This window comes from Empidonax traillii, unplaced genomic scaffold (assembly GCF_003031625.1).
Source record: "Empidonax traillii isolate 1590-97213 ecotype Southwest subspecies unplaced genomic scaffold, ASM303162v1 scaffold284:size1552100, whole genome shotgun sequence".
In the NCBI taxonomy this organism is placed as follows: Eukaryota; Metazoa; Chordata; class Aves; order Passeriformes; family Tyrannidae; genus Empidonax; species Empidonax traillii.
The window spans coordinates 825,492-846,801 of NW_020955477.1; the positions used below are offsets into that span (position 1 = coordinate 825,492).

Sequence of the window (21,310 nt, forward strand, 5' to 3'; positions counted from 1 at the left end):
TAAACAGATGGGCTTATATAAGTAGAATTGGCAGCTCCACAGATAGCTGCTTACTGTTATATATGATTTTTCAGACTCACCAGGGTATTCAGGACCACTCTGCTTAATTATTCTTAACATTTTGCCCATTTCATATGCTCACAATATAATGGGCAAATATAAAAATAATTTAAGCAAACTGTAGTTTAAATCTCGATGGAAACAATACCTTTTATTCCAACAAATCACTTAAAGAGGGAACTGCCTATTTTATGGATGTTAGTCCATCTGTTCACAATAGCTCCTGTGGAAGTATTTGTTTTGCTTGGAAATACCCAGACCGATTATGTATGTGGCAGTAGATGGGCTGAGGTGTGTTTGCTGCTTTTAAATCACTGAGCACATGAAGGGGTTTTTACTTTTGTTGGGCTGGGACAACTGAAGACATGAAATGCTTGAATTCTAGACTAGAGCACCTGCCCTGTGGGGACAGGCTGGGAGAGCTGGGGCTGTTCAGCCTGGAGAAGAGAAGGCTGCATGGAGATCTAACAGCAGCCTTCCAGTGCCTGAAGGGAACTATGTGGAAGCTGGAAACAGACTCTTCATCAGGAACTGTACCCATAGGACAGGCAGGAATGGGTACAGACTGAAAGGTAGGAGGTTTAGATGAGATATTAGGAAGGAATTCTCCCCTGTGAGGGTGGGGAGGCCCTGGCAAAGGTTGCCCAGAGAAGCTGTGGCTGCCCCATCCCTGGAAGTGTTCAAGGCCAGGTTGGACAGGGCTTGGAGCAACCTGGGATAGTGGAAGGTGACCCTGCCCATGGCAGGGGGATGGAACGAGATGAGCTTTAAGTTTCCTTCCAACCCAAACCATTCTGTGATGCTGCAGTTTTAGGTGTTTCTGTTCTGGAGAGGATGCACTGACAGGCATTGTGTTTCCACAAAGATGGCCACACTGTACTGCGGTGCAGTTGTCACTTCTCCTCCACGAATTATAGAAGAAGAACAAGTCAGGTAACACTACAGAGAGGTTCAGTGCAGGACACTTCAAATTCAGGCACACGGTGCTCATGGCACAAGTGACTGAACCACCCTAGTAATGTGAGCGGGATCACGGCATCTACCAGTTCACAATGGCAGGATCCTAAAGGTCACTCTGCCACACCTTTACACAAAAAACAGCTTCACACCTAACGGGGTAATTCCTGGAAGTAAAACCTCCCTCCTCATCCAGCCTTTAGTTCCTGCTTCCAAACGGACCGTGAATATGTATGTTAAGAGCAGAACTGCAGAAGAGCCAAAGGACTGTAATGTGCATGTATTTGTACATAAGGTGAAGGTCAGATCTATGTTAATGGGTGTGATTGTGCTCTCATCTCTTGAGCAACCCAGTCTGTGTCATTTTGGATCCATTCCACTGAATTATTCAGACATTCCCCTTAGTACTGTTCAAACAATAATTGCAGAGAACATCAGGACAAATCACAGAAGTGAACATCAAATGTAAGAACAGAAGAGCTTTTGTAGCAGCAAAAGGAAAGGAACACCAGAAAACAAATGGGAGAGGAATGACAAAGAATTGTTATAAAATATGTACCAGAGTGCCTGGTTAGTGTAAGAGTTTGAATGGGCAGCCCCAGGAGCCCTCAGGCCAGCAGCACACACAGACAAGAGTGAAACTACGACTCTCAGAGAAGAGAAAAAGTCTGGTGTTTGAAAACCACCCCAGAGCTGGGATGTCTGACCTAAGGAACCACTAAGAGCCAGAGCAGCCTGCTGCAGCATCCAGGGTATACCTGCTCAGCTGGGTCCCCTACAGTGTCCCAGCAAATGCCCTGCACAGAATGTATGGTGCCTGCTAGACAGAGGCTGGCTCAGGGGGATTACAGGAACAGCCACCCAGAGCATGTGATATCATGTAAGACAAAGCCAAGAAGAAATCCTCTTTGGACATTGGAGGCTCAGGCTTCTCTTCGCTTGAAAGGACAACACTGAGAGTCAAGATATCCCCTACCCTGGCCCACTATCCTAGCTTGCCACACACAACCTGCTGCACAAGGTACATGACACCGTGGGGATGGTCAGCACTGCCCAGCAAACAGCATCAGCCTTCTCGCCAAACATCAGATCCGTATCTACCAGGTAAGACTTTGGGTGGTATTTCAGGAGAGCATCTTGTTTTCTTTAGCTGAGGGGTTCTGAATGAGGTGATGTTTAATAATTTCCCTGGGGCTGGTTCTTCTTGATTTCCTTTCCCGTTCCCTTTCCCTATGCTTTGCTCTGCTGCCAGGGAAGAAGTGTTCATAGTAATCAGTAACCTCATTTTCCCTGATTTTGTGTTTACTATGCCTGCAATATCCTATCAAGCATCAGAGTTGTCTCCTGGCTTACACAAACATGTTCTACAACAAATGTGTTAATAAACAAATAAAAATGACCATCAATCACAACCATGAGGCTCAGCAGTCCCATGCTCAAACACTGAGCTGCAGGACCTGGAAGGGGAAGGCCACGAGTTTCTAAAGCCGGGTTCTTCACTCATTCCTGGCAGTTGCAGCTGCTCAGGGAAGGAGGTGGAGGAACCCTCTCAGCCCCACTGGCACAGACCTGCCCTCCCCGGGCTCTCACTCAGAGGGTTCAGCTGCCGAAATGGAGCCCATTATTTTGCTGGTCCATCAGCCAATGAGTCCTTATTTTGCCAGTACCTAAACTCAGCTTGCAAGCACAGCTAAAACACTAATAATTAATTACAGTCACTGTTATAAAAGCCAATTATGCTATCAGAGATATTCCCAATGCTATTCAGGCTGACTGGCTAGTGTATGGAATTGAAGGAAAAATAATACACAATAGAAAATCAAACCCCCTCAAATACTGGACCCCAGTGGAGAGGGCTAATTCCACTGATGTGAGGAAAAACCTGTTTAGCCACATACACATAATTGTATATTAGAGTTTTAAGCAGTCAGCTGTGGCTGCAGCCCGGAACACAGAAAGGAATGAACCTGAATAAAAGGCTGTTATCAACTACTACTCCAGTTCTGGCAAGGAGGCCAGGGAAGGCAATGAATTTAACAGACTATGCCTTACGTTCCCCTTTTTTATGGAATGCACAATGAAATTCTCAAATTCAGTGAACCTTGCACTCCAAGGACAGCTTTAAGAATTTATCTCCTGATCTTACCGTCCAACTTTAATGTTACCATCCAACTTCAGATGCACATCGAGCTGAGCAACAAAACACCTTATATTAAATAGATGGACGTCTTTGGTTAAAGGATCTGCTGACTCATTCCTTTACTGGGAAGAGTCATCCATTCCTTTAAAGGTGAGGTCTCTCAAAGAAAGCCAGGTGCCTCATATCCCAATAGCATAAACCCCTCTTCTCTATGATGGATTGCAAAGCCACCTGCACGTTATTCCGACCATACCCAAGCAGCTGCAATCCCACGAGCCACCAGGACTGGGTGTCAGCAGAGAGCTGATAGTGTTTGTAACTCCCAAAACATCCCCTGGACAGGCTGCGTCGGTGTCTGAAAAGGGAACAGAAGTCCAAAATCTCGGACTAAGCTGATTAAATATTTGCCAGAATCAGAGAGTATTCAAACAGGAGGTTTAGAAAACATTAAATATGAAATTAACTGAAACAGTTACTGAAGTACAAGACCTACTGCTTAACACAGTCCAAGGGGCAGAGGAAGGGAAGGTGGCAAATGTTACAGCAACTTCTGAAAAGAGCCTGAGAAATGGCCAGGCGGGAGCTCTGATTTCTTTGCAGGTGTAATAAACTCGGTTGTATAATAAACAGATTTAGCTGATGCACAGAGAAATGTAACACCACACTGAAGAGTTACCAGAGCTTTTATAGCAGGAAACCACAGATCAGAAGTCTGCTCCAGGTCTTTGATGGTGCTGGGAAGCACAGGAGGAAGGGTGATGTGACATGAGATATCTGAACTGCCAGGAGTTTGGATGACCAAAGTTGGGAGGGGAAAAAATGGAACCTTTCCAATAGGAAAACACAGGAATAGATTACCAGAAGAATGTGACATTTATTCTGGGACCTGTGCTAGTCAACATATTAATAATTTTTTTTTTAAGGATGTGAAGGTGAGCACTGATAGTATAAAATTATTCATGTCTTTCAAGACAACAGCACATTTCACAGACTCACTGAAGAATCTCAAGATGCTACTGGATTAAGTGGCAGACGAAACTGAATTCTGTGAAACATGAAATGGTTCAAGTGAACAAAAGTATCCTTAATTATACAAATCCAGTGATGGACAGTAAACTAGCCTTTGTCACTTAGGAGAGAGATCTCACAGCCACCCTGTTGTTGCCTTTGAAAACATCAGCTTGGTATAATGTCAAGATTTAAGATTTATTGGAGGTGGGGGGAACGCTAGAGAAGAAAATCAGGAAACTTCATTAGGCCTCATTTTAAAACCATGATTTAAGCACATCTTAAATACATCATACAGGACTTGTCCCTCTTCTCTGTTTGCAAAAGCATGGACCCAAAATAAGACTTACAGAAGGGCAACAAATGAAGAAAGATGAGGAATGGCTTATGCATCCAGGAGATTAGGTGGACACAGACACTTCAGCTCCGGAAAGAGAGCAGGGGAAGATGTGCCAGCATGGAGAGGTTGAACAAGGAGCAATTATTGACTAATTCCCACAGCATGAGAATCAGAATGTATCACTTTCACCATAGCTATGGGATCTATTGGGCATATAAAGGAGTTTCGAACCAAAAGACCAGGGAAGTTGAACAGATCCCTGAACACCAAAGTGCAGGAGGTCCCCAGCTCTGGGAGCCCCCAGTCCACAGGGCACTGGAGGAGAGCAGCAGGGAAACAGCATTTTCCCTAAGCATCAGCCCCTGCTCGATGCCAGGGGTGGGTCTGGCACAACAGACCTGTGCTAGGACCCAAAACCCTGCGGTTCTCTCTTTTTTTTCACTCAGTTTACAGAGGAAAGACTAAAAGTAAGTAAATTCTAAAAGTAAGTAGATTTTACCTTACTCCCAAGAGCATGGGATACTCAGGGAGGTAACAGCTCTACATAAAAGATATTTTCACAAGGTAAAAGACAGGCAAAGAAGTAAAGAAAGTTCATTCCATGGGAAAAAAAACCCCGAAACCAAACAAACAGCTCAAATATCCAAGTCATGCTTTGGAGACTGTTTACAGAATTTCTTTCCTTGCTTATTTTCCCATTCATCATCATGTATAGTATTTTGCCACAGAAAAAGAAAGAAAATTCAAATACTTTATTTAGTTGCCCCAAAGTCTCAGTACAAAAAATGTCTTTCTGCCCAGGAAATGACCACGGGCTCGCTGGTGGGAGCCTTTATAAAAGGACAGGCAATATTTATGAGCAGTTTGAAGGTTTCCTAGCGAATATCCGTCTGGACAAAGTGGATATGCAAGTTTTGCACTCTCTTTCTCTCTCCTAGGTCACTTATCTAATCCTAAAACTGCATCCAATTTTCTCTGAGCAATAGTTCTGCATAGGCATAAGTTAAATGCCTCAAAGGCATCTAAATCAGGATTTTCTCGGTGGTGGAGCAGCCTTAAAAACAAATTAAAATCACACTTTCACGACAAGGGGGATTTTGTCTCAGGCTCCCAATTGACTCCAAGCCAGTGGGTTTGTTTTGTGCCCCCTGCAGGCCTGACAAAGAGGGGCTGGCACATCCCAGGGTAGGAGCAGCTGGGAGTGTTTTTCCTTCTCAGCCAACACGCTGCCTTTCCGTAGACATGACCCACCAGGGCAGCCAGTCCTGACTGGGAACAGCAGGGAGCAACTGCAGAGATGCCCTGAACTTTGTCTCCCTCACCTTCTTCCCCCTGGCCCTTGAAATGCAAGCAGGAGTCCTAGATTGGTGCATAAAAAATAACAAGCACTCCCAGGACATCTGTGTGGAGATTATATTGTTAATCAATATATTTTGCATAGCCCCATGGATCACTTGTTATTGATGATTACGCATTTTAGCTCTTGTGACAATTTGTCAATAAAATAAAAATAAAAAAAAGGCTAAGGACAGCACACTTTTAATTTAAAGATGATCTCTTTCTTGAAAAGAGATGCCATGTTCCAAGCTCTGAAAAGAACTAGCTCATGAATATATTTCATTTACCAAGTGGAAGAGCTGTTCAAGGAATCAAAACTTTCTTGGTAATCACATTACAGGTATCTGGAGGCAAACAATTTTCAGACTTCAGTTGCTTTTAAAAATGAATACTGGAAAAATAGCAAGTTTGCCAAAAATGTAAGTCTTGAGTTACTGAAAGTGTGTTACTCAAACTCAACACAGACTGGCATAGGTTTTACCTCCAAAAAGGGGAAAGCGAAATCCTGGTTATTGGTAGTTTTATAGATTGGGGGGGTTTATATGAAACAGTCTGACATTTCATTTCCTACTTTCAGTTCAAAATATGAACTTTCCTTCTCAAAAGGGAAAAGAGTAGTGGGTAAACAGACCGAATTACCTAAATTATCCTTCAGTTTTAAGTAACGTACTTGAGATACTCAGGCAGTCACTCCAAAGCATCCACTCCCTATGGACTCTGTCTCCTCTCCAGGGATTTGCTTCCCTTCAACAAAACCACCCAAATTCTTCTTTTCATAAGCATATTTTCTACACTCCCAGCTCAAGTCTGGATCATTCCAGGAAGCTACAAGCTAGCTAGTGACTCCTGATTACCGATGGACACACATCTCATTTCCACAGTGACAAAGATGCCAATCGCTGTCCCCGTGCAGGTTCCCTGACCTATCCAGTCCTGGGCAGAGAATGCCGTGGCCATTCCCTCTCCCATGTTTAACACATAGAAAAGCACACACAAATCCTAGATCAGCAGAATGCCTTATTTCAAAGATCCCTTTCTTGTGTTTCAGGGTATGAATGATGAATGCAGCATTGATCCGTTCTGTGCATACAACACAGACGCTCAGAACACGGGACCCGGAGAGCTGTCGATATTTAAGAGGAGCTTTCATGGAAGAAAGGCTGTGGTGACCTTCAGAGGTCCTTTCTCTCTGACTGTCTGCAGGAATCAGTTAATCAGGAGATGAAGCTCTTGTATCTAAGCCAGGTTTGGGATGGAGCTGGGCAGTCTGAGTGAAAGGAAGGAGTTCTCATTCTATCACTGTAAATACATTCAAAGTGGGAATTTGCTAATTGCAGCACTCTGTGAGCTGGAATTAATATAAACAATAAATATAAAATAGAACCCGTGGACCTGGTAAAGTTACAAAAGCAGTAAATGCTAGAGATGAGATGTTGAATACATTATTATTTTAAGACTTGTGCCTAGTTAAAATGAGATTAGAAAAAAAGCCAACTTCTTGCAAGCCATTTTAATTCAGTTTGTGGATAGCTGCTGGAGAATCAAAATTTTGATCAGTTATGCCCCACTTGGGATGCATAAAGCTCCAATTTTCAGCTTCTGTTAGTTTAATACAAGGATGGCAAAAATCACGTGGACATTCCCTTCATTTACTCTTGGAACAAACAATTTGCTCATCACCATGTTTTGGCTGACTGCCTGAACAGCCGAAACTGTTGCTTCTCCTTGAAGAATAACATTTAACCAGTCAGATAATAATCCAATCAACCTGGGGTCCTCAAAAAAAACCGGACCGGGTCAATATATTGCTCTAATGAGCTCCAACCCTGGCCTCCAGAACATTGTTTTTATGCTGGGTGTGTGCAGGCAAGTGAGATGGGAATAGCTAGGACTACAGTATCTACTTGAAAAAGGCTGGCTCTATTAAATAGCTGTCCATCTCCTGGCACTCCAGGGAAGGAAGCATTCCTCTCTAACGAAGATGAAGGGAATATCAATGGGGCTAATCTCTTCAAAGTGCTCATGGCTCAAAGCAATTGCCTGCAGTCCTACACAGTCCCCACCCTCATTAGCTCAGCAAACACAGCCAGAGACAAAACTATCTGCAACTAGGGCAAAAAAATGTAAAAGAAGGGAGTTCCAAGCCACCTCCCTTTCCTTTCCAAAGGACAAATATTTCATACATTTTAAATTATGTGTGTGCCGCAAATAAAGTCATATTTTAAGAATTCCCTTTCTTTCCCTTCTAGCGTATTTAAATATTGTGGTGTTTGCTTGTATTGAAAAATGGTCATGACACACCAGAAACACTGCACAGCACAACTCTTCTCCCCATCAATAGAGGGACAAAATTCATCGCCAGCTTTTTCCCGTTGGCAAACTGCAGCGGTCAGAAATAGGGAGAGTCATAGTTTCATGTCCCCACAAAACTGGGAGACAAAATCATCTGTCAGTCAGCTCATATTTGTGTACGTTCCAATCTACCCTCTGCCTCCAAATTAGAGAGTTTTTATGGTCAGGAAAACAAATGTTGAGAATGAGAAAAAAAATTACATTGAACAGCAGCGAGGGAAGGAGTGAGAATTATGAGAGAAGGAATTACTGTTGAGTAATGCAGTCTTCCAGCACATCCTTTTACTCCCATGTTGACCACAGGAGCAATTAAGGCTGGTCAACAGATGTTGCAAGCGCTCCTCAGAGAAAGAGGGCCGACAAGGGTGTGCTGTCAATCTCACTGCCAAGGCTAAGCAGCACCATCAGGACTGGAAAATAGGGCATGGGTTGTGTAAAGCAACTCAGAGCACACCTGAATCTCTCCAGGGAGCCCACTAATGGCTTCAGCAGTTCAAACACGCAGGCTGGGCAGGCTCCCTAGGGACAAAACATCAATACTGATGCGCTGTGGAAGAGCACACAGTTGGGGCAACAGCATTTGCCTATTGCAAAGCTCTGCCAAAGCAGTGATTTCAGCTTTGAGGCACAAAGGACAAAACCTTTTTGCCGGTGTGGCAAAGTGTCAGTTTTGAAAACTTTTTGCTTGTATAAAAAACCAAATGGTCAACAAATGGTGGGCCTGAAAGTTTATCTTCCCCGGATCAGTTTAAAGTAGGGATGCACAATCAGACATGGACCAAACATATATCATGGACTTTTAAGAAAAGTTTTATGAGGGATACTCAAGTTTGGATTAAAGAGAGAGAGAGAAAGAGATGGACAAGAACAAAGAGAAATGGAGACTCATGCCTGCTCTCAGTTTGCCAGTGTAAAGCCAAGGGCCTGGTTTTGGTATTTAGCCCTACAGCACTTTGGAAGGAAGAAGAGTTGTTTTCCCTGCCTGGTCCTTGGCCAGTACCTGCAGGGACAGAGGAGGCACACACAGCTCACATGCACAGCACTGACACAGCACTTGGACACAAGCTGAGGCCAAGAAGAAAGTGAAGACAAACTGAAAGTGCTGATCACCAAATAATAAATAGCAAACTAAGATATGCAGGTGCTGCATTTGTGCTCATTAAGCAAAATCTCTGAGAACGTGGATCAATTATATTTAAAAGAAACAGACCATGTGAATCAAATCCTTAGTTTATACAGAAAAACTGTGTAAGGATGAAGTGAAAACACACAGGCCTTGGAGTGCTGAACCCACAGAAAACCAAAGGCTTCTGATGGGACAGACATTAAACAATTCCTGATGGGAGAAAGGAGAGGAACAAGGGATGTACCAGACTGTGGCTTATGTTTTACGAATAGACCGGAGAAAAGCCTGAATGAGAAGCAAAGCAGACAGCAAAGTCTCAGTTCTCAATGCAAAGAGCAAATGCTTCAAAGGAACTGGAAAGATGTGTTCCAAACCCTCAGCTGGATCACCTTGCCACCCTGTTAGGACGAGTTACAGCACTGCAAGTCCAAAAGGACTAATAACCAGAACTGGGAGTTTTCTGAGCTCTGTGTACAAAAACAAGTGCCACGACAAATCCAAAGAATTACATCTATTTCAATCTCTCTATATATCGAGTTCTCTTTGCGTACTGAGCACCAGTTTGCAGAGTTTGCTACGGCTACACGTGAGTGCCCAACCAATTCATCCAGTTGGTTCATACCTGAATGCCCCCAGCTCATGCATGGGTGCCCCATCAGCTCATGCACTGACATCCAGTTAATTTACACACAGCCCCCAGTTAATGTACAGGAATGCCCCATCTACTGACACAAACCTGTGGCCCAGGGGCGATCCGCAGGGAGCAGTGAGAGCCCGGAGCAGGCAGGAGCAGGCAGGAACAGGCAGGAACAGGAGGAGTGTCACACAGAAGCCCTTGCACACACAACCCCAACCTCCCACATCACCCATTACTGCACCAAAGGAACTGGGATAACAGGGTGCAGCCTGCAGCTAAAACAGGGCAGGCAAAGGCTAGGAAGGGGGAAGGAAAGAGGTTTGGCTTATGCAGAGACTGGGAAAGGGGAGAAAAAGCATTTCCTTAAACAGTTGTTTAATTCTTCATGTTTCCTCTCTTGTCAATACCCAGAATCACTGATCAGAAGTTTGTGTTAATTGGCAATACCTTCAGTCGAGTGAGAATTACCCAAGTGGAGACTGTGTTGCCTGTGACAGCACATACATAGTCAGAATTGAAGCAGGGACTCAGGCACTGAACCACAAGGGGAAAAGCACCCTAAGGAATCAATTGATGTTATCAAGTAATCTGCCTGGGAGATTAAAGAACACAGAGCAATAAAGTGTTGTAATGAAAAAAGCTTTTTAGTCAGAAATGGGGGTCACAAAGAAAACACACACATTAATGTCAGCACATAATTGCTCTATATGGACAAAATCAGATGCCTCTAAAAAGATTACTGGTAAATTCTGTACTAGAGGGTTTTTCTCCCATCATGCAAGACTTTATCTGTAATCAAGAGGGAGACAAAGACAAAAAGCAAGCTTGAGAAGCTGCAAAACAAGTGGGAAATAGTAAAGATCTCGTCTTGCTCCAGTTCTCTCTCTATATGGACACAGTCACCTCCTGGGATCTGACAGGTGCAGGTGTGTCCTCTGCCAATTCAGCCACCAATTCCAAACCCCACTGTACAGCTTCCCAGCAATGGGGAGCTTCTTCCATCCTGGAAGACTTCCCACCCTAGCAAGAAGCTTTATCTCCTCCTTGCCACTAAAATGGTATGAATTAACCAAAAATGCGAAGGGAAGAAGGAGAAAAGACAGACACCTGGCTCTGTCACCTCAACATCATCTTGTCTTTGTGCAGCCAACAAAAACTGAGGACATCAAAGAGAAAACTGAGTGGGCACTGCATGATCAATTTGCAAGGACTATGTCTGCCAGTTCTGTTCTGAGCACACAAATTGTTGCCAGATAACAAATCTGAAAACTGTGATTTTGGAACTTTCCCTGCTGACTCAGTATCAGCAGGAATTCCGACCTTCTGAGGTTTAATCTCCGTGTCCCCATCCCTCGTGAGGTCTGTGTGGATCACTTATGGCTTTGATATTATCAATAATAGCAAGTGCAGATATTGCAAATGCTTCATCAGTGGCATCCCAGGAAATCCTGTCAATAATTCTGCATTCAGTAAAGGGTGGGTAATGCAGAGAAACAAATTCTGTAGAGCACCACTTAGCACCCAAACCAACTCCAGAGGAGCAGCAAACAACTGCCACCCACTGGAGTGATGGCTGTCTTGTGGTGATAGCCCTCTGTGATGTCATGTGACAGGTAATTAAGCAAATTAAACTTGCTTTTAGATATCAACACTGAACAGTTGCCCTGACCCCAGCATAGTTGACAGTGGTGCCATCTGTTCACTGTCAGTGTGTCTCCTGCATCCCCAGAATTCCTGTCTCCTGAAATGAACCACCTTTTTCACAAAATAATCTTGATCCTGCCATTTCTCAACTTTCACGCTCATTTACAACTGTTATTTTTCTTTTAACATCCTCTTCCTTGCAGTAAAGCAGTTCCCTGTAGCCCTTGGAGATGGCCAGAGCCAAGGCAAGGCTGTTTATTGGTGCTGAGAGCAACGTGGCCCAGCCTGGATAGAAACAGGAGAAATTAAAAATCTTTTTCCAAATATTATTTGGTTTCCCTTGGCCTTATTGTAACTCTCTTGCTTTCTGGATTGTTGCTGTGAAGTGGGGGTTGTTTGGTTGGTTTTTTTAATGTGATGTGATAATAAATGTATCATAGCATATAAAATGGAATCTTCTACAGCTCGTCTTACATGTGCAATGCTGTGTTGTGATTAACCATATTTACATTTTCAAAGCAGCAACTGGAAACAAAAGCTGATTACAAGAGGTTGTTCAAGGGATTCATGAATGCTACACGAGAATATATGCACGTGGTTAAATTGCATATGAAAAAATAAAAGTGAATTCAGTTTAAAAATTAGTTACATTGTGGATCACCTTGCACAGTAACCACGGTCAGTCCTCTTTCTGAGACCATTCACGGCACACAGAATTCAAAGGGCATGTTCTTTGTATATAATACCAGAATATTTTCTGTTATTAAGCACTACAGTGAAGAGCATTACCCCAAATGGAGTCCCAGACAGCTCCCTCACCACTTCTCACTGAAATACCACGAGCTTGTTTCAGACAGACTGAGGCAAAGCAGAAAATCCACATGAAGTGCAGTGGTAATTAATTATGTAGTTCATTTCTCCTCATTCACAAGTATGGGATATGGCAAAGTCCACCTTTAAGCTGAGCTAAAGAAAAGCTAAGGCAGAGAGTGACTGAAGCAGAAAGATTTATACACAACTTTTTTCACTAACTTATTTCAGTTTTGAGTGTGAAACGACTCAGAAGAAAGAAAACAGCTTTATAGTCAGGCATTTGTGCCATGAATAGCACTCAGATCACTCAAGTTAGCAAAGGCCATCCCAAATAATGCCATCAGGAGAACCCCAGGAACTTACAAACTCCTCCTTGGTACTGGCTCCTTGTGAAGCACCACTCACCCTATGCATGTCATACTGACAAAGATAACAGTTAAAAACAAAAGGTAGGATGTGCTTGTCTACATTGCATTTGCAAAGATAATGACTTGAAAACAACACAAAGGAAAACCAAAATCTTCCATTAGTTGGGGCTTTACTATCTCCGACTTCAATCTCATTTGCTGATACCGCCCAACTTTTCATAAACCCCTTCTATCTTTATGAGCTCTCATTTAAATAATTATTGGGCAAAAGAATAGACCTGCTCAACCATGGCTCTCTAATCTGGTAATTAAATCCACCTGTAAGATGCTGAACAATTTGTGCCTGTGACTATTAATGCACTCAAGTATTTTACACTGGTGGTTGTAACACCACCCGGAGAGACTGAGGGACACAGCTGGAAATTCAGCCACGCTTTGATAAGGAAAATCCATCCAAGCTGCTCCACAGACAGAGGTCCTGAATGAGGCAGATGTCCCACTCCCCAGCAGTTAAACACAGGATATATTCTGCCATCACCATTTGTTTCTGGAGTATTCTGGCTGTTAGACTTACTTTGACAGGCTTTTTGCTTAACTCCACTCAAATGACTGACAGAAGAGTTTAGATTGACCAAGTCCATGAATGACTGTTGAGACAAACACTGCAGGAACCTGCTGGATCATTTTACCCAGCACTCTGCTGTTGAAGACAAGCATCATTCAGCCCCTAATTGATGTACCAAGAGCCATTTCAGGATTCAGACTCACTTTGAATGAGTTGGCTTGGCTACTCCACTGTCAGCCAAGAAGAGCAGTCTGTGTGTGTGGACAGTGCCTGGTATGGGTCGCTCACCCTCTGTCCCTGCTCAGGTGACACAGGGACTATCCCTCTTACAGCAAGAGCCTTAGCCAGGCATTTTCCTGTCTTTATAGCTGGGATTGCATCCTGTTGTATTCTGCCTCTCTGTCACCATCCACCCCGGTCTGATTTCTCTGTTGTGTGCTTAGTCCTGCAGAGAAAATTTTGGATTTTATCCAAATGATGGAAAAAAGTGCCCCTTCAGATTACCTGAAGCTGATAACCTTTCTATTGGAAAGTTCCCATCTGGCCAGAAACATTGCAAATGTGTTTTTCAGGGATGCTGTTCCTTTGTGAATGAGCCAGCGTTATACTCCAGAAACAAAAATGTAAAACTTCTTCACATCCTCCTGAACAAGAAATGAGCTCTTATTCCAAATTACACACGTAAATACAACAGTGGTTAAACTTGTCTTTGGGAAACTGTCCAAAAATGGACAGTTTAAATGTCAATGCATTTTTACTCCCTTGGAAATGAAAATACCTTATTTAATGATACAGCAGAGAGATCTGTGAAATCACTATACAAATAATCTAGAATTTGATGGCAAAGTTTTCTGCCAAGTGACTCAATATATTGACATTATGTGTTCCACAGTATGTGGGTCATTATGACAAAATATCATTCTACTATTTTGCTTTAATGATTCCTTAACTATCTCTCATATTGTATCAAAGCTTTATATTTTATGAACATACAATGCAAATGCATACTTTTTTCAATAGACCTACATATATTACATTTTATAATATTATAGTATATCATATCATGTTGTACTACCTTTGAGCAAAGCGATTTCCTAGGCTAGGATCTAATTCTGTGCTGCAACATGGATGCTTGTCTGTGCTTTAGAAGGGAAGATTAATACTGGTTTTAAAACAAAATGTTTTTAGAACAGCCCCTCTTCAAATGAAAAAGCATGCTCACTCACAATAGTGCTGACATGGTAATACACGGCTGATGATGAAAAATAACTGGTTAAGTCAGTTCTTTGTGCCTAGTAAGCAGTCCTGTCAACACAATGAAGTTCTGAGGCAACTGTTAGAGGACTTAGACTGGTTATGAAATGCAACCACAGAATTAGCAAATAAAAGAACAAACAGTAATAGACAATAAAGATCACTAGAACGCAGCTAATCTCACTGAGCTTTCTACCCCTGTTGATCAGTTCTGTATTTTAGGTAATATTTCTGTAATTAATTGTACTCTTTGTTAGTGCAGATATTTCATTTTATATGAATGGAGCATTAGTCCAGTTTGGCAGTTTAGTCCACAGAAAACAAATGTATTGATCACTGGCACAATCAGGTAATCCTGCCTTAAAATTAACACACCTGCACTGCTTCACACATGCTATCTGGCTTCAGAAGCAGAGAGGGAGCAGAGAGATTTCAAAAGAAAGCCTTAGGTAGAAAAGGTTGTTTTCGAATCCTACCCGAGGGATCGAAGGCGACCTGGTTGGCAGGATGTGGGCCCGCGTCGATGGACAGCATGGGCACCAGCTTGCGCATGTCCCACAGCTTCAGCACGCCGGAGGAGTCACAGGAAGCGATTGTGTCCCCCTGTCACGGATGGAAACAAAATCAAGGCATTGCTTTTGTACTTCTGCCAAGAAGAAAGCCTGCAACACAGGGCTGGACACCCACTGCTGCCAGACACATCAGCTGTAAGGACTGAAATAAATGTAAGTTATTGTATACAAAGTTATCACAGACTCTTTTCAGCTCCGTTGCCTTGAACAGCGACAACACAACTCCTAAGCAGAGCAGTTCGGGAGAAACTATGAGTAAAAAACCAGAAAAGAGGTCCTCTTGAATTCTGATACCAGTGTCCCCTAAGAACATGCCTTATGATTCCCTTTCTTCTCACAGGAATGGCCCTTCAGCCCTGCTTTTAAATTTGTGCACTCATGTTTTCCATGTGAAGCACAAGACGGGAGAGAACAGACACTCCTTCCTCGCTGTACATTCCACGGCCACGCCAAGGGCAACCCAGTCATTCCAGCGAGTGAGAAGCACCCAAGGACTATGCGAGGAAAGACAGCAGGACCATGTTCCCCATGTCTCTGTTCAATATTAATGAAAACAAAACCGAACCATCCAAAACCCTTTAAAGATGTATTTTGAATATGTAGCATATGAACAACAGAATCAAAGAAGGCAGGGTAAAGGATGCCCAAACATAACTAATCCCTGCCACCATAACAGAAAGAACCTTCAGCTACCCATGTAGTAACATTTACTTTTTCATTTTAACCTCCTAAATAAAGATTCCATGTGCCCAAAGCAGCTCAGCTGGTGTGCACTCACAGTTATCAAAGTCAGTGTCTTTTCCAATTTCTGCAAGAGTGTAAGATTAGATTAAAGGATATCGTTTGGAAGGAGAATCACAACAGTATGGAATTGAGAATCAGGTGAAATATGGGGCAGTTACCGCATCTGTGATTTTTTTTTTTAATTCAGTTTTTTTTTTTATTTTTACATCTTCCATATAAATAATACCTGCAAGAAATGTGTGGAATTTTCTAGCAAACAGAGGGTTTAAGATCTCAAAATATCCATTGACTTCTCAAGTAGAAAGTAATGATCTGCAAAACAGTATCCTGGTGTACATATAATGAAATCTGTAGGTTCATTTGGAGGGGATCTAAATGTCAAAACTCCATTCTGGCTCGTTAGAGGGACTAATACAGAGTTAACACTGAAAAACAAAGTAATCACTGCCTGGAGAATTCAGCAGCCTGCGAGGTGTGCTCTCAGCACTTGCTGTTTTGCAAAAATAAGCTCAGGAACTGTATTTACACCCCCCGCCAGCGTAGCGGTGCTGAGCACCACAGCCCTGTTCAACTGTCTCACCTGCTGCACCCATCACATCCCCACTCGTTTCACCAGGCCCTTCCATTAACTTCAGCCTATACAAAGGGTGAGGTCAAGGATGCCCTTGGGAAAACAAACAACAAAAACTCACCAAATGCAACAACTACACTCCAAATTGTTGCTTGAACTGGATCTCAAGAAAGTAAACTTTTAACAAGAGCAGAAAAAAAAAAAAAAAGCACCATCATGGATATGCAACAATTAGTGCGCCATTCACATCCCCCTTGGACACTGTTTTCTGGGCTAAACACCTGAAACTCTTCCTTCTCTCTTCCCCACCCTCTCCAGACAGCATGGAGTCTGGATTAACTATGCATGTACCTATTACTGATGTTTATAAAGCAACTCCTGCAAACCTGATCACCAGTTTTGGAATTATCTGACTTCCAGAGAGGTTAAAGGTGCCCATCTCAGCTGAGCAGAGGTGTCAGTGGAGATGGCACGCAGCAGTAATTCCAAACTGGGAGCTTGGGACATGCATGATCCGATGGGATGCCTCTTTTCCTTAGGCCATGACCTATCCTGCCAGTAAAGGGAAGAGGAGCTCAGTGTGTGTGCAGAAAGATCCCTCTATTCCCTGGAGTAAATATTCGGTTTCTGGGCCAGCTCTCCCCACCTCACCATCCTCTCTTTTCACTTTCCTCTGCAAGATAATGTCCGTCACCATCAACAGTCCACTCAGGAAATCACCAGTGACCCTTATACCCATGACTTCATATCCTCTAATGTGACTTTGACATATTCTTGCATTTACTCCTGAATTTTTTCTATCCACAGAGGCATTTTAACAAATACCTTCATGGGGGATGGTGTGCGGTTTTGTTTTGGTTTCCAACTTCTCTTGTATGTGTCTTCCAACTTGTTTTGTATGTGTCCAGTGCACTTCAGTTCAATAACTGCTGCTTAATTACAGTGTTGGTAGCTCAGCAATTTTGACCTGGATCAATGAATATCCCACCTGGGTAAGACTGCACATAATCTACTCGGGGTTAGTTACAGAAGACACTCCAGTGGGTGCTCGGTGACTCCTCCTTTTGTCATCAACAGTTGTGCCCATGGATTTTCAATATGACATTTCTCTCTTAAGTAACAGCACAGTCCAGCTAATGGATCATAACAGCCCTGAGAATCTTCCCTGGAACAGATATTATGCAAACATTGATCAGAAACAGTCCCTGCTCCAAAGTGACTGCAACTGCAGCACTGACTCTGACCTTCTCACTGCCTCCAACTGGGGATCGTTACTAGTGGCATAATTATGAGGAAAACAATCTGATTTACTTTTATTACAGGGCCTTCCTTCTATTAATTAATCTTGCAACAGTAGCTGACACACCACAGGAAAATACCCATAGCACCCCACTCTCTTTCAATCTTGCCATCCTATTGGCTGCCATGTTTATTTTCTCACATTTTTGCTACACATCCCTAAGGTAAACAAACCTCCCCTCCTGCAGGAATTTCCACAGTCCAATCATTTGTAGGTTCCAGGTACATCAGACCACCCTAACTCGTAATTTAAGCTCCCTTTCACAAGGTGATTTGTGGCCTCAGCAGAAAGGATGAGCCCCCTGGCCCTTGCAGGTACTGTTTGGACAAAAACAGTGCTGGGGAAACCTGGTGTGGGAACACCATCCCAGTGTGAGAGCTACTGTGGAAACCAGCTGGAGAAGATAGCCCTGCTCCAAAGGGCTCACACACTGTCTTAGTGCCACAGATTAATCAGCTCTTGCTGTCAAAAGTCTGCAGGCTTTTCAACAGTTTCCTCTGGGATGCCTGGTGTAAACAAACTGTGTGTCAAATGCAACACCCTGCAGCACATTTTGCCTGAAAAGACAGCACCCCTCACCTGCAAACAGCAGTGAGGAAACAGGGTTCTGATGGCAACATCTCAGCGTGTGCAAGCAGGTATTTGATGAGCCTCAACATACTCTGTCCACAGGCTGACTGCTAACTGCATTATTACTGATCCCAAGGCAGCTGCTACATTAAAAACATCCCATAATGATTTTGTTAGTGAGCTGGCTATTAGACTTCACCACTTCTTCACTTCATGCCAGCTCTATTCCATACTTTATCTAAGTGAAGTGAGCTGGAGATGTGGGATAACAACTTTTCAATAGGAAGAAAAAACCCAGGAATTTAACCAAGCTGAAAGATTATTGGGAGCTCCATGCCATTCAAAGAAAAAGAAAAGGATAAGTCATATGTTAAATGAACTCATTTCCATCTGGCCATGGGCCATTTTCAAAAGCTTTAAGGCAGAATCACTTTGGGTTCTCCTATGAGCTTTTGGCTTTTTCAACCCTGTTAGTTATTATTTTAGCTATTCATGGCAGAGCCCTCTGCCTTGCTCATGGTTTTCCTCTTCTTGTTTCTTGCCACACTCTTTTTTATGATGTCATTTTGAAGCCATATTTTACTGAACAGCAGGGTGGACCAGAAGGGCTTGACTGATTTCCTACATGCAAAAGGAGGAGCCAATGAGCTCCAAGGAGAGGATGTGCAAAATTCCTGTTGTACTGATTTCCACTTACACTACACTTGCAGCAGCAGCAGCAGCTGCAGCCCAGCTCCATTACTTCCTCTAATCAAAGAGCTGGTAGAATGATTCCATAAAACTGGTCAGACTCGCTGCCTAGTCTATAGAATCTACTTTGGTACTGTTTTGTGTGTGCAGGCTGAAGTAATTAAAGAATTTATACAAGCATTCAATTAGTTTGCATTCACTGCTGGCTCTGTTCCAGGCTCTACTTAAAGGACTTTGCAAGTCCTTTAATTGCCTTCACAGTTCCACCCTCCACTCTTTACCTTCCTGCCAACTTAATGAACATCTTTATATTCCAGAAGATCTCCCATTGAAATGGGCATGCTCAGATCCATAGACATGACAATCCCAATCTTAAATGGCACTTGCAAACAAAACAAATAATTGTAACATCAGGAATTAACAGATTTATATAATTTCCAGGAAGTTTTTAAAATCCATTCCCTTTTTTTTTAAATTTTTTTTTCCTGAATATTAATAATGATGAACAGTGGGACTAATCACCAGGTATGCTTTAGGTACGTATTCCCTGAAAACTGCTGTTTCACACCAGTGAGAAGGATAAAAATCTGGATAATTATGTCTCTTGCTTATGAACACCCCTCTGGATTTATTGCTGAAAGATCAATAATACATGAACCACATCAATTTGCTTTATCTAATTTGGACTGCAGTAAACTCCTCCCAGGAGCATTCTCTTCAGAGTTTATTTCTGAAGGCAGGTCAGTAGTTGTTTCATCACCTTGTGCAAATATTTTTAAAAAGCCAAAATAGTGAGTGAACAGCAACTAATTTTCACTATGGCAAGTTCTGACCTGACAGTCCTTTGCTTTTCAAACACCTGCAGCCATACGAAGTGTATTTTGAGGAACTCTTTCGATGACCAGACTGACATTTTCATCAGTGGCAACAGATCCAAGCTCTAGGCCCCTTGCCAGCTAGAAAGAAGCTTGACAATTATTTCCCCTTTCCATTACTACTGGGAATCTGGTTGACCTCTGGCTGATGAGCCTGTTACTGGTCTCCCCGGTCTTGTTCCCTGCAAAAGGAGTTTGTTCTGTGTACACAAAGCTGGTGGAACCTCCTCACCGTTAAGTGCCAGCAGAGGAACCGCTTCAGCTGCCTCAAACTGAGAGACTCCAATAATCTGAATTTCTAAGCTGCTCCCTGTGGGACACATCCTATATCACTTAACTGTACCCCCATTCTGTAAGTGTTAGAGGGAATATTTTTAAGAGGAGTCATTACCTCCCACATTTACAGCCTGAAGCACATCAGACACCTGGTAAGAGCTATTGCTCCAGGCCTTGTTGTAATGCAGAAACTAAATAGACTCAGAAAATATACCAGGGAGCACACAGGCAAGGCAGGCAGAGTCCCATCCCTTTGCCACCCCGTCCCACAGGGTGGAACTGGGCTTTCTGAGCAGCAGTGAACAAGGGCAGAGGGATCCCAGGAGAATCCAAGCAGAGGTGGGGGAATCTGCTGTGGTGGTTACGGGGAAAAAGATTTTAACATCCAATTAAGCCAAATGGATTATGTAAAATATGATAAAGATGGAGGAAAAATGCAGATGCAGTCCATTATTAGACTAATGACTAATCAATCACCACCCATTTTTGAAATCTCATGCTTAAATCATCCCAGCTTCAAATGAAAATAGCATCTTCTTAGAAAGACATGGAATTACTTAGCCTGGCAAAAATACAGAGCTACCCTGATTACCACTTTGAAAGTGCAGTGGTCTATTTTTAATTATTTTTTTCATCAAGAATGGGGGAAAGGGGTGATTAAGGGTTATTAACAGGCAATACCAGTATTTTCCCATCTGCTTTTCCTAGCTTTGTCCTTTTATAGTTTCGACTTCTGCAGTGTGATCAAAGGTGCAAAGAACCATTTATGTTTCAAAGCAACTGAATTCCCAGAGCTCAAGCAATTGGGGTCTGGTCCTCACTCCCAAGGACATTTTTTACAGCTTTGAACAGAAACAAGCTGGTGAGACAGCAGCTCTCCTGGGGGTGAGGAGAATCTAAGATATTGATGCAGAAAGAATCATGTCAGAGCTCCACTGGTGGCTCCTACAGAAGAGTCCTCCAGCTTTATTAGCAGTTGTCAATGAAGAGCTCCTGATTTTGCACTGAGTAGAACTGGTACAACTTGCCCTAAAACGGTGGCTACTGTTGCTGTACAACAATGACTGATGTTGTGATGACTAATCTGTTGCAATCCCCTGCTATTATGGT

At 42.9% G+C, this 21,310-nt stretch overlaps 1 protein-coding gene across 2 annotated transcripts in view; it reads right to left on the reverse strand.

Moving 5' to 3' along the window:
- Nucleotides 1–21,310, reverse strand: part of SPAG16 (sperm associated antigen 16) — a 367,722-nt gene that overhangs the window by 85,814 nt on the left and 260,598 nt on the right. For both annotated transcript variants that reach the window (XM_027890314.1, XM_027890313.1), the window contains exon 15: nt 15,079–15,205. In XM_027890314.1, coding sequence (XP_027746115.1) covers nt 15,079–15,205 — 127 coding nt within the window. The remainder of the gene's footprint in view (nt 1–15,078; nt 15,206–21,310) is intronic.